Source organism: Nomascus leucogenys, chromosome 13, assembly GCF_006542625.1.
Source record: "Nomascus leucogenys isolate Asia chromosome 13, Asia_NLE_v1, whole genome shotgun sequence".
Lineage (NCBI taxonomy): Eukaryota > Metazoa > Chordata > Mammalia > Primates > Hylobatidae > Nomascus > Nomascus leucogenys.
The window spans coordinates 103,918,254-103,942,850 of NC_044393.1; the positions used below are offsets into that span (position 1 = coordinate 103,918,254).

Here is a 24,597-nt window from a genome sequence, read left to right on the forward strand (position 1 = left end):
AGAGAATAATAATTTCTTACCTTGGATTTTTAAAGGGATATAAAGAAAAGCAAAACAGAGCAATTATTTGAGAGGATTAAAGGAGTCTTTTCTTTCAAAAGGTAGAATTACGTTAGTACTAAAAGTTCTGTTAAGTGAGGTATTCACAAATAACAATTTTAAAATAATTCTGTATTTGGTAGAGAGAATTGGTAATGTAGTACCCTTATTCCCATGAAATGATAGAAGTTAATAAAGAAATGATCACATCAACAGAACCTCTTATGAATGTCAGATTTTGGAACCATGATTTATATGGCATTGCTTGGAGATAAATTTGTCTTAGCAGAAGCAATGCTGATGGATAAAGCACTTAATAAACCAAGAGTGTGAAAATGTGGGTTCTTGTCATCTTAGTTGTCATTCATTGGTGATGTAACCTTAGTTACTTCACTTTTAACTCTGTAAAACCTGAGTTTCTTTATCACATGGAGGAAAAGTGACTTGTCTGCCAGTTTATTTGACTGAGTCAGGCTGTGAATGAGGCTGCATTTAAAAGAAAACTTAGTTAACAGTGAATGTTTTATTTTTTGCATAAAAATGAAAAAGCTTTTTTTAAATGTATATCAGCTGTGATAGGGACTCATATTTTTTCCATCTACCCATCACCTAATACATTTGTGTGTATTCCAGGCTGAAAGAAGAGGAGGGGCAAGGGCAGAAGGTGCAGGCCAGCTGAGATATCCCCCAGGGAGCTCCCCCCACCCATCCCCCAGCTGACGACTGCCCCTGTTGGCCAGAGTCTAGCCAAATGTCACCCTCCTTATAAGTTGGAATATGTAGTTTTTAGCTGGACAGTGTTGTCCTGAATAAAATTAGGGCTCTGTTACTAAGGAATAAGTGAGAATTTGTGCTAGGTAAGCAATTAGCAGTCTTTTCCATGTGGCTGACATGTTTGTCAGAATTTAAGTTGTGTAATTAAAGGGAAAGAGAAAAGTGCCACTTGTGTTCAAAACAAACAAAACAGGAAAAGTGACACTGCGCTTCATGAGACCTGCTATTTGTCAAACTTCTGTTTCAAAAAAGCAGTATTGCTAACAGTCAATGAGCAGCTTTTGGGATCTTAAAGCTTAAAAGTTAAAAAATTTATTTAAATATTTAAACTCTCAAGTTCTGTTAGAGCACTGGCAAGCCACATATCTGCCCAGATGAGCTCTCCCTTCCGTCCAGTGGCATCTGACATTGCCAAAAAGGTAACCACCCATCCCCGCTTTTTTTTCTGAGACAGGGTTCACTCTGTAGCCGAGGCTGGAGTGCAGTGGTGTGATCGCAGCTCGCCGCAGCCTCGGCTTCCCGGGCTCAGGTGATCCTCTCTCCGCAGCCTCAAGTAGCTGGGACTACAGGTGTGTCCCACCATGCCTGGCTAATTTTTTTTTGTACTTTTTTTGTAGAGATAGGGTTTCACCATGTTGCCTAGGCTGGTCTTGAACTCCTGGGCTCAAGCAGTCAGCCCACCTTGGGGTCCCAGAGTGCTAGGATTACAGGCGTGAGGCACTGTCCCCAGCTGAGGCAACCCTTTTCACTCTGGTGTATTTCACGGATCAGTCATTGAATGCTTTTTTCTGAGAGGAGTCTTGGATTATCTGCCCTCTTTTCTTATCCTGCTACCACTTGGCTGATATGCGGGCATTTGTCATCTTGGAAAATGGGCCATCATGACTTCTTCCTGATTGGACTGGATTTATCTACCATTCAGGTGCCCTCTTTCCCTGGGCCAGCCTCTTCACCTATAAAGGTCAGTGGGTACTTCAGGTTCTTTGGGTCCTGTGCACTTGATGACATAATGTTACCTCCCTCCTCACTGCCCTTCACCCAGCTGCTGGAGGAGACAGCACCTTGCTTATAGCATGTACATACTCCAGGCTACACTTACAAATCCTTCTTTTCCCGTTCTTACTCTATTTAACTAACTTCCAAGGTCAGAAATTGCCTTGTTTACTCACCCTGAGTAAACGGTTTCTTTCTAAATCTTAGATAACGTCTTTGGTCTTATTTCTTTAATGCAGCTCTTGCAGATTGATCAAGTGAGTACTGATAATTTCTTTTACTTATTAAAGCCTGCCATGACATTTCCATGGCTATCCGACTCTTGACTTGATGTAGTACTTGTTTTCTTGACTGTGAAACACACATAGACTTGCACAATTACACTTACATATGTGATGATAAAACATATGATAAACAGGGACTGATTAGGGAATGTGAGAAAAATCCCTCCCCATTTGCTGTTCATACCAAGGAATTCACAGTGTGCTCTGCAGGTACGCAGCCTGGGTTTGAATTCAAGTTCTGCCACTTTCTAACCGTGTACTGAGTGAAGGTTATTTAAATGGTCAGAAGATTTCTGTGAGCAGAATACCTACCTTGTAGGGTTGTGATAAGCATTAAATGAGACAGCGTGTGTATTAGTCTGTTTTCATACTGCTATAAAGAATACCCAAGACTGGGTAATTTATAAAGAAAAAAGGTTTAATTGACTCACAGTTCTGCATGGCTGGAGAGGCCTCAGGAAACTTACAATCATGACAGGAGGCGAAGGGGAAGCAAGCACCTTCTTCACGTGGTGGCAGGAGAGAGAGCAAAGTGGGGGAAGTGCCGCTTTTAAACCATCAGATCTTGTGAAAACTCACATACCATCATGAGAACAGCATGGCGGAAACCGCCCCATGATCCAGCCACCACCCACCAGGTCCCTCCCTCCACTCGTGGGGATTACAGTTTGAGATGAGATTTGGGTGGGGATGCAGAGCCAAACCCTATCAGCATGGAAGTTCTGGCCTCCCACCAGTGAGCCTCACTCTTCTCCCAGGTGCAGGGTGAAGAAGCCAGTCAGCATGGTCCTCTCACTCGTCTTCTCTAATGATATTACATAGTTAGAATACGAGTTAAAATGATTTCTGTTGGCCAGATGCAGTGACTCACACCTGTAAACCCAGTGCTTTGGGAGGCCAAGGTGGGAGGATCCCTTGAGGCCAGGAGTTTCAGACTAGCCTGGGTAACATAGTGAGACCCCATCTCTACAAAAAATTTAAAAATTAGCCAGATATGGTGGCTCATGCCTGTAGTCCCGGATTCTCTGGAGGCTGAGGCAAGAGCATCACCTGAGCCCAGGAGTTTGAGGATGCAGTGAGCTGTGATTGCGCCGCTACACTCCAGTCTGTGTGGCAGAGCAAGACCCTGTCTCTTAAAAAAAAAAAAAAAAAAAAAAAAAAATTCTGTCATACATGTAAGAACTCAGCTCTGTTAATTTTTCTGTCTCTAAACTAGTGATCACCCCAGATCTTGGCTTCTGTTTGGTCCTAGTGCACTGTATGTGTTTCATATCTGCTCAGCTTAAGAGCCTTAGGCAGTTCACTGCCCGAGGTCTAGGTCAGTACATCCTAACCTTTGTTACTTAATTCAGCCATTCAGCACCTCTCCCTGTGCTTTGTGGGCAGCTGGTTTTACAGCATGCTGTAGTACTTCCAGGTTGAGAATGTGAGGCTCGGGGAATACCTTGCTATTACAAACAGACATTTCATTCATCCATTAAATATTTATGACCGCCTGTGTGCCAGGCACTGGGCCAAGCATGGAAACACATTGATGTATAAGACAGGCCTGGTCTCAGTTCTCACGGACCCGGCAGTTGAAGGGCAGAGAGAAGTGGAAGTGGATTGGAGAGATTCAAGAGAAAGTTTCTAGGACTTGCCGGTACTTCCTGAGGGATTTCTGATTTGAACTCAGAAATAAGAATGCAAGCAGGGAATCTATACTGATTTGGTTTTTACCATATATGGAAACATGGAAATATGACAGAAGACGTGGAAATATGTCAGAAGCTGTATATCATATTTACAGTCTGGGCTGCTGCCTACAAAAAGGTATAAAAATGATAACGACATGTATGGTGAACTTTTGTTATTTGCTAGGTACTGTCCTAAGGACTTTCCTGCCCCTGTGAGGTGGGTACTAATTGCTGTTTTATAGATGAGCAAGCTGAGGCCCAGACAGATTCAGGCATGAGCTCAAGGCTGTAGCTGGTAAGTGGCTGGGATGCAGACAGGGCTGGGAGAGCTGTCAGGTTAGATGATGAGTGCTGCTTCTCAGCCTGAGCACCTACAGGATCACTGTAAGTTAGAATAAAGTTCTGCTTAAACATTAGTGATGGATTTTAAAGGCTTTTATTTTCCACTGAGTGTGGAAAAACTATCATGAGAGAGAATTTTGGGGGCTTTGTTATGTACCAGTAACATTCAAATGCCAGTGACTGTGCATTTGGACAGCATGTAAATAGTCAGTTAAAGGAAAGAAAGTTTTGGGAAGAGATGAAAATCACGATATTAAAGTTCCAAGGAAATCTTCCAGGGAATCTGATAGTGCTTAGAGACCTAGGAAGTAATGTACCTAGTTCTCAGGTAGCTTGGAATTTTTGTGGAAAACTAAGTTTGTGGACCCAACTCTTTGAGTTTATTCTTCTGATTCAGTAACTCTTTCCTTTTAGAAAAGGATGAAAGGGCTAAAGACAGTCCTTTTCCCTGATCACAACCTGTGGCAAAGTAAAACATCGAACCTTGGTTGACTGTTGGCTCAGAGTGGAGTGGAGGCCAGTCTACTTTCCCAGTTACATTTTGCCTTATCTATAATGAGAAAAATCTTTTTTTTTTTTTGAGACGGAGTCTCGCTCTGTCACCCAGGCTGGAGTGCAGTGGCGTGATCTCGGCTCACTGCAAGCTCCGCCTCCCGGGTTCACACCATTCTCCTGCGTCAGCCTCTCCCAGTAGCTGGGACTACAGGCACCCGCCACCACACCCGGCTAATTTTTTTGTATTTTTAGTAGAGACGGGGTTTCACCGTGGTCTTGATCTCCTGACCTCGTGATCCGCCCGCCTCGGCCTCCCAAAGTGCTGGGATTACAAGTGTGAGCCACTGCGCCCAGCCGAGAAAAATCTTTTTGAGGACTCGAAATTAACTGCCTGATGGAAGGTGGGAAGGAAGGTTTATAAAGAGCCCTGCTGCAGCAGCCACATGGCCAGAGTGCTGTAGTGCCCACCTTATCCGAGGGGCGTGTACTGCAAGACCCCCAGTAGAGACCGTGGTTTTTCCTGTACATACATACCTAGGATAAAGTTTAATTTACAAATAAGGCACAATAAGAGATGAACAGCAATAGCTAATCATACAATAAAACAGTTATTACTCTTGCATTTTGGGGCCATTATTAAGTAAAATATGAGTTACTTGAATGCAAGCTCTGCAGTACTGTGACAGTCAATCTAATAACCAAGACGTTCACCAAGTGACTAATGAGCTAGCAGGCAGGGAGTGTCTTCAGCATGGATCCTCTGGACAGAGGTATGATTTCATTCCCTGGGCTGGACGGAGCAGGATGGCAAGAGATTTCATCATGCTACTCAGAAAGGTGTATGGTGTAAAACTTATGAATTGTTTATTTCTGGAATTTTCCATTTAATATTTTCAGATTTCAGTTGATGGTGGGTAACTCAACCCCAGAAAGTGAAACTGTGGATAAGTGAGGACCTCTGTACTGTTGAGGATGAGATTCGTGGCACTAAGATACAATCATGGAACTTAGAAGAACTACAGAATTTTCTAAGAAATGGAGTTTTTCAGTTCTAAGCCCAGTAAGAAAAGCAGTAATAAATATTAGGGCTTCACCTATTAAAGAATGAAAATGGAAAGATCAGGACCTCTTTTAGCTTGTTCTAATTATAGGCAAAATTTAAAGAGAACTGGCACTTCCCTGGCATGAGAACTGAGTGACAAAAGGCCAGCTACAGAAGCAGCCCTTCTTTCTGCACCTGGGGAGGAGCCCTGCCTGCTGCTGGTTGGGTTTGTGGGAACAGTGTACCCTGCAACTGCACGCTTGCAACTGGCACGCTGGAAAGGGGTGAAGGGGAAACTGAGCCGAGATAGGAGAGAGTGGCAGTGTGTAATTACCTGTCATTCTGAATAACTGATACATTAAGCTTTGCTTTACTCTTTGTTAAAATTGGTAAAATAATTGTAAATTGATAAAAAATTTTCACGCCCAGTGATGCTGATTTCCAGCTGTTAATACAATAAGAAAGTTTAAGGGTTAAGTGGAAATAGCCTCAAAGGACTCTCCCCCTTTCTCTGAAAGTATATTGTATGCTTCCTGTTCTTTCTGGCACCTCCCGATGTCTGCTTTTTTGCCAGCTCATTAGCATAGTAGTGACTGATAGAGCTAATGAGTTACGAGCCCTGAAGTGTGCTGACTGTAGTTAGGGCTGACGGCTTGTCAGCACATCAGTAGCCGACTTTCACCTTCTGTTCTACTTCAGCATACTGTTCCTCTATTTAAATGAAAAATCTGACCAAATGTATAAGAGTGAGAATTTATATGTATTTTTAACAAATAGACTGTTGCTAAAAATTAGCAGCAAGTCCATTACTCATGGTAGAAAGTGATGTTTAGATGCAGGTGGAAGTGGAGAAGGGTGGGAAGGAAGAGTGGCAAGGATGCCGAGGGCCTTGCAGGCAGAGGGGACAGCTGTGTGGTGGCATCACTAGAAGGTGTTGAGAGGTGTGGAATTATCCTGGGCAGTGAGAGAAGGAGCTGCCCAGGGCCGGGTGAAAAACTGCTGATGGACACTGATGAGCCAGTTAAAGTAAAACAAAAGCTTTTAGTGATTCCAATTCATGGGATTCTTCGTGTCAGGGGTAGAGGAGTCAGACGCTTGGGTATGTCTGGGCCCTGTGTCAGGCGTCTCCAGATACAGGGAGGTGGCCAGAGAGTGAAGCAGGGTCAGGAGGAGGTAAAGGTTACAAGGGTTACAAGAGAAGCCGTTTTCTGTAGTGATTTTGCATTTTGGCTGAGACAGAAATGTAAGAGTGAAAATTTTTCAAGGAAATACCGGAGATGGAAAGGGAAAGTGTGTAATGTGACGAGTGTCCAGGTTCCACATTCTGAGTTGGGGTACACTACCATTTTTATGTCTAAGTCAGGGAAAAGTTGTAACCCAAATTTAGTAATTTTGATGAGACTTCTCATTATGTGGGTTGAAACTCCCCCCACCGTCATGAATAAAATGAACCTTTGCAGAAGCTTTAACTTGGTTTTCTTGAATATTGAAATCCCTGATGTGGTTGAGTGAACTTACAAAAAAATAAAAATACTAAAATAGGGTTGTGATCTTGGACCAGTGATTTAATGTCATAAGTTTTAGCTTCCTCACTGTGTGTCGATGAGTTCATGGGGCCCTGGTATCAACAGTGGTGACAGTGTCATACCCAGGAATTCCTGGACTCTGCCAGTGGACCAGGGGCCTGAGTTCCCTTTGGTCCTCATTTTAAAGTGGCTGCTTATAAAGCATTGGTTCTTGACTGGCCCTTAAGTTCTGCAAGAATCCCTGCAGTTGTCAGTCACTGTACGGTAGGGAGTGTGAAGGAGCGTTTGCTCAGCTATAAAAGGCTGTGAGTCCTGGCAAGTAGAAAGAATGGCCATTCGCATTGCTAGTACCTTCCTGTTTTGTCATCTAGCCCCTGAGCCTTGATTTAGAACCCACTTCCCCAACTCTAACCCATGCTGAGACTTTGTTCTTAAGTCTCCTAATCTGGCTCCCACTAGGCATCAAGACCTACCAGAAAAGTAAGAAAATGAACATTTAATTCAGTCATTCTCTTTGTGAGCACCTCCCAAGTTCCAGACTTGGCAGACAGAGGCCCATACCTCATCCCAGCTGTTCCTCGGGGCTCCTTCTCCCTGACCCAGTCCTGCTGTCACCTCATGCCCAGTGCGTGCCTGGCTGCACTAGTGCCAGCCAGATTTACCAGTTTGTCTTTCAGCTGGTCTGTAATTTCAAGAACATCGACAGACCCACTCTTTGTGAGTTGGTTTGGACCTTGAGGGTGCTCTGGTCCAGTTCACTTTTGAGATCATCCCCGGCAGGTGGTGCTCCTCCTCCCGAGTGCGTGCTTCCGTGGGTTGAGGATGTGTTCATTGCTGCGAGAGTGTTAGAAACCTCCTCCCTCTGTTGAATTGAAATCAGCCCCATCCAAACTCTTACGTAGGTGGTTGGGCAAACCAACATCAAACCTGCTTGTAGTTGATCTTGACTCAGTTACATGAAGAGAGCTATCATAACCACACTTAACGTTGGAAATGGTTTTTCATAGTTTCCAGAGGTGTTTTTCACTTCGTATTTGTAAGCTAAAATGTCATACCCGTTTTTCATTTGAAGAGTTTACATTTGAGTGATTTTTACTTTTCACAACTGTTATCTTGTTTCAGGCTGTGATATTGTCTCTTTTTGGTGTCTCAGTGACATCATTTTGATCCGTATGTTTTACATTTCTCAATGCAAATTCTTCTAATGAATCTTACTGGTTCCTTTTGTATTTACCTGTTTGAAATCCCTCCCGTGTGCCTCCTCCCCCGAAAGAAGTGTGGTCAAGTGTGCATTGAAACAGCTTAAGGAAACAGGCTAATTGGAAAAGGATTTTTATGCAGAACCACCATTGCCAGTTTGCGTGGGTGGAAGCAGTGTGGTCAGTCAAACCTCTGCAAGCAGAGGCGGGCAGTTGTTTCTTTTATTCCGTATCACTCCGAGAAGCATCATTTAAACATTTTTTTGAAATAATGCAGAACCTTTGATTGCTAATTTATTGTCATTCAGAAAGTTTTGAAAATTATTTTAAAACATGTTTTGAAATGCTTGCACAGCTACTCTGCAACTTACGATGGGGTTACATTAGGATGAGGCCGCTGTAAGTTGCAAACATAGTAAGCTGGACCATTGTAAGTCAGGAACTGTCTGTATATGTCAGAATCATGTTGATATACAAAACTAAAGATGGCATACTAATGCTATACTTTATAAATAGAACATTTAAGTTACCTGGAGAAATACAATATTATTTTGGAGGAGATACATTCATGCTCACACCATGTGTTTCATTGACTTGAAACGATAATGAAAATATTTTTAAAATAAGAGGAAAAAACTTTGGCAGTAGAAGAAAGCAGGCAAGCTCATTGAAATTCCTCATGCAGATGTAGTAAGTAACAGTTCTGTAATGGCCTGTGCTATTAGAAGTAATTTTTCTAGCATATTATTAGCAAAGTAAAGAGATTAAATAGTCAAGAATATTGGCCAGGTGTTGTGGCTCATGTCTGTAATCCAAGTACTTTAGGAGGCTGAGGTGGAAGAATCATTTGAGCCCAGGCATTCGAGACCAACCTGGGCAACATAGCAGGACCCTGCCTCTACAAAAAAACTAGCTGAATGTGGTGGTATGCTCTGTAAGTCCTAGCTACTCAGGAGGCTGAGGTGGAAGGATCCCTTTTGCCAAGGAGTTTGAGGCTACGATGAGCTGATTGCACCACTGCACTCCAGCCTGGGTAACAGAGCAAGACTCTCTCTCTCTCTCTCTCTCTCTCTCCCTCTCAGAAAAAGAGATCCATATCAAAGCATTATATCAGTTAATTTTCAAATTATTATTATGATAAAGTATACACATTTATTAGGGGTAAAAGGCCACGTATATGATATGTATTCTTACTTACAAATATATTCCTCAGTTACTGACATTTATTGGGTTCATTGTGTCTTAATTGATGTCTTTATCTAGAGAAGTGACACTCCCTAATGTCAGGCAATAGTATGCTGTGGATTTCCTTGTTTCACCTAAAGTCAAAAGCTACGAGATTTTCAGCTTTGGACTTTCTGTTGTACATGTTTCAATAAGTGCCTAAAGTTTATGTTTTTATAAAGATATAATATTTGTGTGTTAAACATTTCTTTATTATTTTGTAGCCAACAATCTTAAGGGTTTGTGGTGTTTATACTAGTGTTCATTTTGTCTGTTCTCTCAATGCCATGGGTAGAACAGACTTTTGCAGGGAGAAGGAAGGGAAATGCACTGTGGAAGGGCATTTTCAGTGTTAGAAAATGTTGTTGCGTTTAGACGGAACAGTGAATTAGTAATAAAATGATAGGCCAAGGCATTGGGATTGCAAGTTTGTGAGAAAGAAGAGTGATACTTAAAAGTTGTGAAATATTGACTCAGTTTCAAAGAACAAGGTGCTATTAAATGAAAATTATTTTGATGATAGTTAATAGTTAATTACTTCTTTTTGGAGCAGTGAAAAAGTGGTGAACATTTCTTTACCTTTATGCTGCTGCTTAGGTCAATACAGTGGTTTAAAAAAATCTCCATGAATACCTGAAAAGCCAACTGAAAAATGAAGTAATTTTAATTTGTCTCTAAAGAGTTCTAGTAACATGTAGTTTTTGAAAAATGTTAATCTGTGAGAATTTGCTTAAAATTTTTTTATCCAAAGGACTCTATGTACTACTTTTTCTGTAGTAATTTGGTTTCTTAAACATTTCACATTTCTGTTAAGTCAGAAATTGCTGATTGAATTTCTTTTTCTTTTAAAGTGAAGCAGCTTCATAGCTGCAGCTTACAGTCCTGTTAAATAGTAAAGATGAGCATCTTTAAAAAGATAAATGTCATGACATTTAGTGTTTTGGATTAGTGGGAAATAGGCCAATAATTGCATGGATTTCAATAAGCTTAAAAATAATATTCTTGTGTTATAATGACATTAAAACATAGACTTAATTTCTAGTTGCTGCGTTTTGATTTTTGATCATTTAATGTGGCAGAATCACCTGTTGTGTAACACTTAGTTTTTATTGTTAATATGTGTGGTCATGTCCTGTGTAAGGATGTTTTGGTTAATGGTGGACTGCATAGACAGCAGTGTTTCCATGAGATTATAATAGTGTATTTTATTGTAACCTTTTCTAGGGTTGGATATGTTTACATCCACAGATACTTAGCATTGTGTGACAGTTGCCTACAGTATTCAGTACAGTAACATGCTGCCCTGGTATGTAGCCTTGGAGCTACTAGTGTGTACTGTACAGGCTAGGCGTGTAGAAAGTGCTACCATCTAGGGGGGTGTGTGTGTGTGTGTGTGTGTGTGTATGATTACAATACACTCTGTGGTGTTCGCATGATGGAATCACCTAAGAATGCGTGTCAGAATGTATCCTGTCATTAAGGATTTATGACTCTGCGTGCGTGTGTCTCTCTCTCTCTCTGTGTGTGTGTGTGTGTGTGTGTGTGTGAGAGAGAGAGAGATGACAATACACTCTGTGGTGTTCGCATGATGGAATCACCTAAGGATGTGTGTCAGAATGTATCCTGTCATTAAGGATGCATGACTCTGCGTGCGTGTGTGTGTGTGCGTGTGTGTGTGTGTGTTTGTGAGAGAGAAAGATTACAATACACTCTGTGGTGTTCGCATAATGGAATCACCTAAGGATGCGTGTCAGTGTATCCTGTCATTAAGGATGCATGACTCTCTGTGTGTGTGTGTGTGTGTGTGTGTGTGTGTGTGAGATTGCAATACACTCTGTGGTGTTCACATGATGGAATCACCTAAGGATGCATGTCAGAATGTATCCTGTCATTAAGGATGCATGACTCTGTGTGTGTGTGTGCGCGTGTGTGTGTGTGTGTTTTTGTGAGAGAGAAAGATTACAATACACTCTGTGGTGTTCGCATAATGGAATCACCTAAGGATGCGTGTCAGTGTATCCGGTCATTAAGGATGCATGACTCTGTGTGTGTGTGTGTGTGTGTGTGTGAGAGAGAGAGAGATTACAATACACTCTGTGGTGTTCACATGATGGAATCACCTAAGGATGCATGTCAGAATGTATCCTGTCATTAAGGATGCATGACTCTGTGTGTGTGTGTGTGTGTGTGTGTGTGTGTGTGTGTGTGTGTGAGAGAGAGAGATTACAATACACTCTGTGGTGTTCACATGATGGAATCACCTAAGGATGCATGTCAGAATGTATCCTGTCATTAAGGATGCATGACTCTGTGTGTGTGTGTGTGTGTGTGTGTGTGTGTGTGTGTGAGAGAGAGAGATTACAATACACTCTGTGGTGTTCACATGATGGAATCACCTAAGGATGCATGTCAGAATGTATCCTGTCATTAAGGATGCATGACTCTGTGTGTGTGTGTGTGTGTGTGTGTGTGTGTGTGTGTGTGTGTGTGTAGAAAGAGAAAGACAATGACTGTTAGGAGACTCGTTACTTAACATTTGTGAGGAAAACTTGGAACCAGGTCTGTATTTCTAAAAATTACATACTATTTTTCTGTCCTTCACCCTGTTTCTCTGTTGTTGTTCTTTAGGGCCCTCCAGAATTTCCACAGCACACACCTGGGCCTGTTCCCAGCAGTTTCAGCCAGCCCCCACGACTCCCTCTCCAGGACCAGTGGAGAGCCCCACCCCCGCCTCAGGATCGAGACCCTTTCTTCTTAGGAGGTACAGAAAGAGTGAATGGTGTGGAGTAACAACAGAAGCTGCACTGGGTGATGTGCCCAAATGCATTTATTTCGTAAACTTAATTGAACTCCCAGTTGGAGATGTTAGGAATGCCAGGTTTTTGTACCATAGCAGTTCTGCCTATCATTTCAGGTGCTGAAATTGGACATTGTTGTTATCTGAAATGGGAACATCTCATATAAAAGAGGAATTTATGTATAGAAAATAACAAATGAAGAAATCTAGAAATAAGAGGCAAAATCTGGAATTGTTTCCAAACATTCATAACCTGTCAACACTTGTGATTTTTGTCCACAGTAAGATAGTGCTTCAGACTCTTTTCTGAGAAGCACATGGTCTTTTTAACCTGAAGTTAATGATGTTGTGTTACCTTTCAGTTTCAGGTGAACCAAGATTCCCGAGCCATCTTTTTCTGGAACAGCGAAGTCCCCCTCCACCACCACCGCCTCCTACCCTTTTTAACAGTAGCCATCCTGTTCCTACTCAGAGTCCTCTACCATTCACTCAGCCAGGACCAGCATTTAATCAGCAAGGACAGCAGCCAGTGTTCCCGAGAGAGCGTCCCGTACGACCAGCCCTGCAGCCTCCAGGTCCGGTGGGGATTCTGCACTTTAGCCAGCCTGGGTCGGCAACCACGCGGCCCTTCATTCCTCCTAGACAGCCGTTCCTGCCAGGCCCAGGACAGCCGTTTCTGCCCACACACGCACAGCCCAACCTGCAGGTACGCATCCTGAGTGAACCTCCAGGGAAAAAATGTGTAGCTTCGAGGCTTTGTGTTTCATAAAGTTTCAAATTTTTATTTGAGCCTACTAATTTGTGGTTATTTAAAGAATAGAGTATTAGTCTTAAATGTACTGTTTGTTAAAGACAACTTTTTTCAACAATGTTGCTTATCTCAATACAAGAAAAAAATGGGAAAATGTCATTTTTTGGGAATTGAAAAATGCTACTTAATAGAATTTTTTGAAGGGTATACTACTAATATAATTAGGACATGTTTTGATAATCCATTTGCTCATCTGTATAAAATTTCATGAGCGGTTTACCAGTGGAAATACTTTGTCAAATTATATTCCTGCAGTAGACAGTTTTGAAAAGAGTCTTTGCATGGAGGGAAGAGGATGTTGCTGTTCACTGGTTATTTGAAGGCCTTGAGTGCCCTCTGCCGACCGGCTTCTGCTTCATGGGTTTTCACTGGTTATTTGAAGGCCTTGAGTGCCCTCTGCCTGTCGGCTTCTGCTTCATGGGTTGACATGTGTCTGTAACATCTTTCTTACCAAGTGTATATTTCTTCTTGTATTGTAGGGTTGCTATTAAAATACATAGTGATGGTAAACTTGAATCAACTATTTAAAAATACATGGAATACGTATCTAAGCCAAAAACGGAAAATGAATATTATCTAGGGTGTTAAAGGAAGATGAAATGTTTTTAAGAATTTTTCTTTTTATTAAAAAAATGCAATTAATACATCCCCATTGCAGAAATTTTCAAGTATATGTAAGAAAGGAAATTAAATACTCTCATTACCTAGAAACAATTCAGGAGCTTTTTTTTTGTCTTTTTTTAAATGCACATCCTCTCGCCACCTGCTTTTTTCCCTCCATGTAACATATCATTTGATCTTTTCATGTCAGTGAGTTGGTTTTGATGTCATCATTTAAGAGTGCTGTATGTGGTTCCCTTTCATGCTGTCTGTGTGGTTGCATGTGTGTATACTGGTTTCAGTACTTTAGTATCATAGTGCTATAGGGAACATACTTTAGAGTTATGAGTTTGTCTGCATACCTAGTTTTCCTTAGGACAATTCAATCCTAGCATTACTGGATTAAATATAAAATTTAAGGTAATAGTTTCTGGCTTATTACTGCATTTAAGATAGTATTACCTTCGTCAGCAAGTCTAAAATGAAGTTTTGGTACCGCTGAAAGTTCCTTTCTTGTGTTGAGGTTTTTAAGGAAATGATTGAAGTGATTATGCCCGGTGTAACCATTTATGAACTGTTGTTTCTCTTTCTTTGGAAATGGAAGGGGCCGTTGCATCCTCCGTTGCCCCCTCCGCATCAGCCTCAGCCTCAGCAACCTCAGCAACAGCCCCCGCCCCAGCACCAGCCCCCGCACCAGCCCCCGCCCCAGCACCAGCCCCCACCCCAGCACCCACCGCAGCACCCTCCGCAGCACCAGCACCACCACCACCACCACCTGTCCGTCCCACCCCCTCCTTTGATGCCGATGTCTCAGCCACAGTTCCGGCCTCACGTGCAGACCGCTCAGCCTCAGGCCAGCAGCAGCCGGATGCAGTGCCCCCAGCGCCAGGGGCTCCGGCATGTAAGTGTCAAGGGGTGTCTTCCCTGTGTCTTCCTGGGAGGCCTTTTAACTTACAGGACTTGAGGGGCATAATTTGTAGGTTAGAATATTTTCCAATTCTGATTTCTGTTTATAAAACGTGTAGTACATAGTTCTGAAGTGAATCCATGTTTTAAAAAGCAATCAGGTGATTTGTTTTCTCGACTACAAGAATTGATAAGATACTACTTTTGTGTCTCAAAGACTGTTAATATTTACTTAAGCATCTTTCTTACATCTAGATATTTCTATAGCAATCGACAGGAATTAATAGACACGTAACTTCAGAAAATACTTCTGGGTGGTAGTCACTTTCCCTTTACCAGTGGCTTCTCTTTTGATGTATAGATTATCTCTGTCTTTTTGGTCTCTGAATAAATACATAAATGAATTCAGGAAAAATACGTTGACTGTTCTGTTGCCAGGTACTACTCTAGTCCTGGAAATACAGCAGTGAACAGAAGAGACAAATTCTTTTCCTTCAGGGAGCTTATACTCAGTCGAGGGAGATTAGCATACATGTGTTTGTGGGGTTGTGTTCTCAAGCACCATCAGCCAATGTGTGACTTGTCATGCACTAAAAGAAACTGGGAAACAATGTATCGCTCTGAAAATAAAAGGCCACAGTCACTGCCCTTGTCTTCCATTAAATACATATAAGAAGTTTTTGTAATTTGGTTTTTAGGAAAGAGAGACACAGTGTGGCTAGTGGTCAGGGTTTTTGCCTCCATTAAATACATATATAAGAGGCTTTTGTAATTTGGCTTTTAGGAAAGAGAGACACAATGTGGCTAGTGGTCAGTGGTCAGGGTTCTCGCCTGTCAGTTTTCTTTTAGTATTGTCTCCTTTTCACCCTTGAGCTCCAGGCATGTCACTTAGCTGCTTGGAATCTCAGTTTTCCTGATATTTGCCTCTTTCTTTCTTCAAGTAAACATTGCAACTAAAGTGATATGAACAGTAAGAAAGGATTTCTAAATCTGAGAAGAGGGTGCTTTATAACGTGGGTTTCATTTGTTAGAATAATGGTAGGCTATTCTCATGACCCTTGTGCACTGGGATATTTGACCTGCGTGACCTCGGAGATCCCCTTGCTTCCTCCTCTCCCCCCTTCCAGCTCTCTCGTGGTCTCTTTGCCTCCTCCAGGTGTTGGTACTCTCCTAAGAATCCCCAGGATGAATATGACTCTAAGCATTTCCTCTCAAGTAAAACGTTCTGGCACCTTTCTTCTCCCGGGGGTCATGTTTCTTAGGACATTGACCTGATGCTTGATTCTTGTTCCAGCTTAAATTTAAGTGACTAAGTAAAATAGTAGCATGTGAATCCTGTTGATCTCTGGTGGCAGATAGAGTGGTTTTTTGGCTGTCTCAATTCTTTTAAAACTGTCAGTCCGTTTACTGAAGCACCTGCTAAAGATCAGCCTGGTGTAATTTCTGTAAAGAGGAGCCTCTCTATAGGCAAGTATGACAACTTTACCAATGGAAGTTGTTAACGTTAGGATGAGGCATGCTGCCACATGGATCAGGTGACATTTATGTATGAGAAAAAAAGTATGAGAAAAGTATCCGCTCCCCAAAAGAAGTCATTTACTAATTAGAATGATTTATTGTGTTTTTATTTAATAATGTGCCTTTTAATGTTCCTTCTGCCAAATTTCCACTTACAATTAGAATCTCTTTCTTTTTGTGAAAAGAATACAACTTCTCAGAATGTAAGCAAGCGGCCCATGCAGCAAATGCAGCCCACTGCGCCAAGGAACAGCAATTTGCGTGAATTACCCATAGCGCCGTCACACGTGATAGAAATGAGCAGCAGCCGCTGCTCTACCACGCCCTCAGCGCAGGTGAAACCTATCGTCAGCGCATCACCACCCTCGCGGGCCGTGGCGGGTTCCAGGAGCTCACAGGGAAAGACGGAAGTGAAAGTCAAGCCAGCTAGCCCTGTGGCTCAACCTAAAGAAGAGGCAAAAACAGAACCAGAGGTAGGACACTTCTCTTATTAACAAACGTTGGTCTCAAACAAGAAGCCTTAGAATCAACTTGGATGTCTTAGTTCACTCTCAGTAAGTTATTCACAAAATCTTCCCACGTTTTTCAACTGGGTCTTTTTTTTTTAACCTAACAGCCATGTTTATTAAAAAAACACTTGTATTCTCACTAGTTTACAAGATTAGATTTTATTTATATATTTGTACAGTTACTGTTGTGTTATACAGAATTGATATATACCGGGGCTTAACAAACTTTTTCTGTAAAGGGCCCCAATATTGTATAAATATTTTAGGCTTCATAGTCCAGACTGTTGTAAATACCCTTCTCCGCCATTTTAGCACAAAGACAATTTAAATATAGTTCTTCCATGAATAGATGTGGCTGCGTTCCAGTAAAACTTTATAAAACCAGGTGGTGGACCAGATTCAGCCCGTGGGGTGTCATGTGCTGACACTTGGTGAATCCCACAGGTTTCTGTGACTTTTCTTAATTTACACTATTAACTTCTAGAAGATAGGACCAGTTTTCTTGTTGGTCTTTAAGATTTCTGGGGGTTTGCTTTGTGTTGAATTATGATTATATATGTTGTTGCTGTTGTTTCTAATTTTTCAGTAGGCACAGAATGTAGTAGTGTGAATAATCAATGCAGCTCAGTCTTTATCTGGCTTTAGTTGAGGCCGTCTTCTCTCACAAGCCTCAGTCTCCTCATCTGGTAAAGGAGGGTCGGCCAGGGCGGCCTGTGCAAAGGGCTGGCACCTGGAGAGCGTGTCAGCCTTAGTGAAATGTGTGTGGAGTGCTCTGAAGCAGTGCAGCGGGTTAACTTGTCCAATATCAATGTCATGAAGAATGGCTTTAGATAAGAATTTAGGCAAGTCATGCTTTCTTAGTTTCATAAAAACCAGTTAACACTGGTTTTACCTTTTAATCAGTTCATTTTTTTTCAGTCAGATTTTCTTCTCATACATTATTGTAGCAGTTGTATTGTTTACCAAATTGGAAGTACAAAGTTGAAATATTAACATACAGTGAACTCTTACTAGAACACGAGTGACTTTTGGTTTTAAAATCAATATGTGAAAAAATAATGTAGATTTACAAACTGGATCGGAATAGTTTAGAAAGAAGTCTTTGGTAAAAGTTCTATCATACTTCTAGTGTATATAGCCAGCTCCTAACTCAGTATGTGTAACTGATTTGGTTCAGAAAAATGAAGTCACACACTCGTTACTTACATAATAACAGGGCTACCTAATAGGGGAAGTTGCCTTTCAGGCATCCTGCTGGCACATCTGGCGATCAGTTCCTTCCATGATAGTTGATTTAGGCAAACTTCTAAAGGATTCTTCCATGGAGTTATTTCGAAAAGATGCCTCGAGTGAAATGGAACCTGTAGGTCACCGTAGTATAAATGGAATGTCTTGATTTATTTTCTTTTAATTTTCTCTCTCTATATAAAGGGGACCAGGATTATATATATTTTTTTACTTTTTAAAAGAAAGATCTTCTATTTGTTTTGCTTAGCTAAGTGTGACTTATTTTCTCATGTTCACCCCTCTTGATGATGATATAATAAAGGGTGAATCTGCTTAGTTGGAAGTCTTTCCAGGTATTTCAGTTGCTGTTCTGAACATGCTTTAACTCTTTCTTGACTGCATGGGAAGAAATTAGGATGACTAGTAGTTATTCCTGTATTTTGAGGCAGTGGCCCCTTGGGTCCTGTGAATATGTCCCCGGCCGTCTGCTTCCCTGATGCCCATGTCCCTTGTGTCCACTATCCCCCCAGATGTCATGTCTTGCTCTGTATGCCTACCCGTGTAAACAGACTGTCACCCACCTTTATTTTTGCCGTTTGAAATCTGCCCTAGATGTGAAATTAGAGAACAGAGTTGGTCAGAATTGCTTCCAGGTCGACAAGTAATCCCTGAGTGAGGGCTGGCACCAGGCACTCAAGCTCCAGGGCACCAGCCGACTCCTCAGCTGTGCTTTTGCCTTGAGTTCCTAATTCTTAAGGTTTATTTAGGGAAAGTAAGATGGTGAAATAGCTGAATTCTAGATAGATTAAATCCTGTTACGTTCTTTTATACGGGGTCTGTGGATATGGATGATTTTTAAAGAATATTATTACAGTTCTTTAAAAATGCTTAACTTTTTATACATTTTCCCTATTGGATCCTTTTTATTGAAAGTTACTGGAGTTTTTCAAAGATTTTTTTTGTATCGACTTGAAGAATGGAATTTGGAATATTAAAGGCGTTCCTTATATACCATTAATATTCCAATACTGCAATTGGCAACATTTTGATTCTGAGGAGAGTACATGAGTTCAAGGTCAGAGAGATTGACTTGTGCTGTTCATTATAACCAATTATCCTGTGACAAATGAGTTTGAGATCAGGCTGAAAATTCTGTACGAAAAATCAATAGTTCTAATCAGAGCCTTTCAGGTCATTTACACCCCACCTTTTGTTGGTTTGTCAGGGAAGAGCCAGATAAAACCTGTGTGACAGCAGGCCTCCCTACTGCTGCCATTCCTGTTTGAAACATATTTTGATATCTTAAATGAATAGTTTAATTGGTTTCAAACTTGTAAATGAGTGGAAATTTACATTATTTCATTTTTAATATTCTGATAAGATTTTCCAAATTAGCTTTAGCTGTGTGGTTTTTTTTTTCCCCTCCCCAGAGGAAGGAGTTATACTTAAAGTCTTCACACAGATTTTGAATGACTTCTTTCACATACTGAATTAAAGGACTTGTGGTAAATGTGTTCTTGTAATTTGTCGAAATAGACAATGGGCACCTTGCCTGTATAGCAGAGTAAACCGTGTATGTTTTCCATTCTAGTTTCCTGATGAAGATGAGGAAACAAGGTTATATCGCTTAAAGATAGAAGAACAGAAACGCCTAAGAGAAGAAATCCTGAAACAGAAAGAATTACGGCGGCAGCAGCAGGCTGGTGCCAGGAAGAAGGAGCTGCTGGAGAGACTCGCACAGCAACAGCAGCAGCTGTATGCTCCCCCACCCGCAGCAGAGCAGGAAGAGCAGGCACTGTCACCATCACCCACCAACGGTAACCCACTGTTGCCCTTTCCAGGTGCACAGGTCAGACAAAATGTGAAAAACAGACTTCTTGTTAAAAACCAGGATGTCAGTATTTCAAACGTTCAGCCCAAAACGTCAAATTTTGTACCATCCAGTGCCAACATGCAGTATCAAGGACAACAGATGAAACCACTGAAACATTTGAGACAGACCAGAACAGTTCCTCAAAGTCAGACTCAGCCGCTGCATAAAGTACTCCAGATCAAACCTACAGATGTGGAGGAGCCAGCTGTCCCCCAGACTCCTCGAGTGGCGTCCATCCAGGGCCGGCCCCAGGACACAAAGCCTGGCGTGAAAAGGACTGTCACACACAGGACAAACAGTGGTGGTGGAGACGGGCCCCACATCAGCTCCAAGGTCAGGGTGATTAAGCTGTCTGGTGGGGTAAGTTGACAACTTTTATGAGAGCCTCTTTGAGTCTGTGTTTCACATAGAATGTCCTCATTTGCAGAGAATATTTTTGAAGAGAGAATTAAAAGTTATCTCTGTTATAGTCTTGTAACCAATCTCTACCTACTTGAAGTTGGTATAAGAATTGGCGCTTGACAACAGGCATACGTTCTGAGAAATGTGTTGTTAGGCGATTTTGTCATTGTCTAAACATCCTAGAATGTACTTACATACACAGACAGTACAGCCTGCTGCACACCTAGGCTATATGGTACAGCCTGTTGCTCCCTGGCCACAAACCTGTGCAGCATGTTACTGTACTGAATAGTGTAGGCAGTTGTCACACAATGGTGAGTAGTTGTGTGTCGAAATGTATCTTAGTGAACGTACAGTAAAAATACAGCGTCATAACCTCACGGGACCGCCTTTGCAGGTGTTGCCCATCTGAGCAGAATGTCATTATGCGGCACATGCTTCAGTTTTCTCTTTTGAGTCTTAATGAAAGGCCAGTGTGACAATCCCTAAATTCGATATTACTCAGTTTTAGCTTCTTATTGTAGATAATTTGTGATAAAATCATTATGTTTGTTTTGGAAATAAATTTTCCTTTACAGAAATCGTTTGTGGTGTATAGCTTTAGATTCAGTGAGCAGCTGTGGAACAGTGGGAGTGGTGGGCAGCGCAGGTGTGTGTCTAATTTTAATCAGCTTTGTCCCAGACTGCTGGGCTACTGCTTGTTTTCTGTTTTCAGTTTGCCCCATTAAAAAAAAAAAAAGCGTCATAGAATTGAGAATTGAAGTCCTGTATGCTCTTCCCACATGCTTTCAGAAGTGGAGCGTGCCTCATTTCTTTCTCTTGCTTTTCATCATTGCCCATATCAGGTCATTTTCAGTCAGGCACAGGAAGTGCAGTTTTCCACTATAGTTTGGATAAGTTCAGTACTCTAAAATAAAACCAGTCACTGCAGATAGATTTCCATTGCAGAAGATTCTTCCATAAAGAAGTGATCTGTAGAACACTTGCTTCTTTATCCCACCATGTAGTCTTATTAGTTGTGGTAAGTAGCTCTCATCTGTTGTTTTCATGAAAATGAATTCTATAAGAAATACTGTGGTCTCTGTAATTGCTGTGCTCTATAACAGTGCTATTCATTGTATGCAATTTATATTATAAACTGAGGAAGAAAGTAGGAAAGTTGTAAACATAGGCTTCTAGAGTAAACCAGCTAGCAATGATTGCTTTAAAAGACACAAAAAATCTATACAGTAAAAAAAGAAAATAACTTCTCTCTTTTAGTCCATTTCAGGATGGTAGGATGTGATCATGTGAAAGAGAACATTATTTCTTCTCCTTGCTTGTGCTTAAGAACAACTCATTTTGTTAGTTAGTTAATTAGCTGAGATTTAGTGCTTTTATTTCTAGGTTTCTAGAACAAAACTATGACTTTTTCATGTGCTATAAGAAAATTTTTATAAAATACTATGATTAGAAGTTCCATATGTAGACTATCCAGTAGGATGCATAATTTTGTTTTATCTGAATCTATTTTCTCACATCTATTCATTGTAATTAGAAATGTTGAGAAGAATTGTGTTACATAAAATTGTTTTCATATTATATGAATTTGTTACCTTTAGGTGAGAACTCAAGCACTCATTAGTTTCTTCAGTGTTTATGGCCCTTTTGCTTTTGACCTTGTTTTTAAGTGTACTGTGTTAATCAGTGTCTCATTCTTTTACTTGTGTTACAGACTTTTTAAGATGAGATGCTGGCCATTGTTGGGAATTAGGCCTTTTCCCATAGCAACCAGAACTGGTGCTGTTTGTTACAATGGCCGATGTGTAGAGGGCTGCCTGTACTCTGCACTGGCAGGCTGGGAAGTGAAGGGTCGTTTCTACCATCAAAGAGCAGCTTTTACACTCATAAACAGCTTTCCTTTAAAAGAATTTTATCTACATGAATTTTTACTCTTTTTCTCCAATGGAAAAAATTTATATCAGACCTAATTCCAAAATCATGCTAATTTTACAATAAACAGGCAAAACAAAGGAATTTTTCATGAAAATAGCTGTCAAACCAATGCTTTGGAACAGCTCTTTGTCTTTTACTTCTTAAGTGTTAGCTAGCCCACATGTTCGTATCTTAGGGTTTACTCAGTCCCCTCCAGTAGCACATTGGCACTTTTGACCTAGCAGGGAAGATCTCTTGTTCGTATTTCTCTGAACCAGAACAAATAGTATTTGTCTAATGGCATTGTTTTTTGTTTTTTTTTTTTGTGGGTGAGGACTATTTTTAAGAGAACATATTACTAATGGTGGTTAATTGCAAATTGTGCTTATTTCAGACAATGCAAAAAGGAAACATTTATTTTGGCTTGTGTTTCTGTTCCTGGCTGCTGGTGAGGCATTCTCTGCATCTGGGGGCTGTGATCTTAATGCCCAGGGATGTTTTCTGCCTGCGAAAATCTTAAGGAGCCGAGAGCTGAGCAGGCCTTGGCTGACAGGAGCTTAGCATTTGGGGAGGATTAACTTGTACATAGTACCTATACAGAATATTATTGTATACATTTTAGTTTTATAATTACTTATTTAATAAAAACATTTTATTGTTGGTTCGTGTTTCCCATTTTTTCTAACCTAAACTATATCCTAACCTAAATTACCTCCTTCCCTTTTTTCTAATTTAACTAGTGTAACTAAATCTAATGCATTTAATTAAATTATTCTTTGCATTCAGTAGCCTCCTAATTCTTCACGTCTCTAGACAGGATAGCAAACTATCTTTGCATAGTGCCATTCAAGAACTTGTGCTCTGGTGGGTGATTGCAGTTAAAATATGTGTCCACAGGATTGTTCACATGTTTATGAAAGCACAGTTTTCTTGCCATTCTTACTATGATATACAACTTAATTAGGTTTCTGTGAGTGTACTCATGTCTGTGAGGCAATTGTGAATCAAATGGAGTTTTCTTCTGTATTTTCCATATGTCATTACTTACAATGAAATAATTTATCGTTGGGTTTTATTAAACTGGGTTTTTTGAAAGGTGAGAGAGGCTGAGTCTTAAGACCATAGGTTTTTGTCGTCTGCCCTGTGGTTAATTATATCGCCTTTCAGGTGATTTTCCTTGGTCCTTGTCGTTGTAAGAGAATGTCTAGTCCTTTCATGGTGGTCCCCTTTGTGGCTGCTGCTGCAGTATGCGTGCGCATAGGGAACGTTTTGGAAAAGAAATGAGCAGCATGATTCCTGGGGTTGTTTCTTAAGCGATTGTGTTGACCAGGGTCAACGTCTTGGTTTAAAGCTTGAAAAGTGACTGTGCAGATTCAAGGGCTCATTGTTGGCATCGCGTTTTGCCGTTGGCTGCTCTGGAATTTCTTGCTGTGTAGAGATTGGAGCCTTTCTCTAGGACTGAGAGCTCACCTGTGCATGCAGTCATGTGATGGGGTAAAACAGTATGGCTTTGGGTGCAGAAAGACTCCTGTTTGAATAGTTGTCTGTTCTTTGGGACACTGAACAGTCATTGCATTTTTCTGAACTTTAATTTCCAATCTGCAAGTGGGGTTATAGTAAGTCTGCTGTGAGGCATCAGTAAACGAAAGCTTCTGGTACACAGAAGGCACTTCATAACTTCCCATTTTCTTTGTAGAATGCTTCTAAGTCCCCAAAACATCATTCTCAGTAAACTATCGCAAGGACAAAAAACCAAACACCGCATGTTCTCACTCATAGGTGGGAATTGAACAATGAACATGGACACAGGAAGGGGAACATCACACTCCAGGGACTGTTGTGGGGTGGGGGGAGGGGGGAGGGACAGCATTAGGAGATATACCTAATGCTAAATGACGAGTTAATGGGTGCAGGAAATCAACATGGCACATGGATACATATGTAACAAACCTGCACATTGTGCACATGTACCCTAAAACCTAAAGTATAAAAAAAAAAAAAAAAAGAAATAAAGTGTGTGATTTTATGCCAGATAATGGCAGTGGCTATCGTTTATTAAGTATTTAGCACGTACTCACAACATCCTTCTGAGGCGAGTGCATTGAATCTCAAAGAGGTTATGTAACCAGCCTATGCTTAATGGGGGCTCCTAGGATAATGATGATGATGATGATGATGATGATGATTAGGATTAGGTTTCATTTTGGTTGCCCATGCAACTGACTGATAGTGACTGCCTGGAACAATAGGCTGAGAAGGATTTGATACATGAAAAAGCAGCCTGGTTGGTAAGTAGCCTCAGCTTGAATATAGGCCTGGCGAGTGGCTGGGGTTCCATCATCCCGGTTCCAGAACCTGGGCCGCTGGCCCAGGAAAGGGAGTGCATATTGTGTCCTGGTTAAGAATAGCCATCACTTGCTACGTGCTGTGAATCTATCCTTGAACA

The 24,597-nt window shown here is 41.1% G+C and overlaps 1 protein-coding gene across 5 annotated transcripts in view; it reads left to right on the forward strand.

Moving 5' to 3' along the window:
- RBM33 (RNA binding motif protein 33) overlaps positions 1-24,597 on the forward strand; it is a 138,542-nt gene that overhangs the window by 82,344 nt on the left and 31,601 nt on the right. For all 5 annotated transcript variants that reach the window (XM_030826282.1, XM_030826285.1, XM_030826283.1 and 2 more), the window contains exons 10-14: positions 12,223-12,355; positions 12,754-13,097; positions 14,407-14,703; positions 16,412-16,699; positions 19,554-20,195. In XM_030826282.1, coding sequence (XP_030682142.1) covers positions 12,223-12,355; positions 12,754-13,097; positions 14,407-14,703; positions 16,412-16,699; positions 19,554-20,195 — 1,704 coding nt within the window. The remainder of the gene's footprint in view (positions 1-12,222; positions 12,356-12,753; positions 13,098-14,406; positions 14,704-16,411; positions 16,700-19,553; positions 20,196-24,597) is intronic.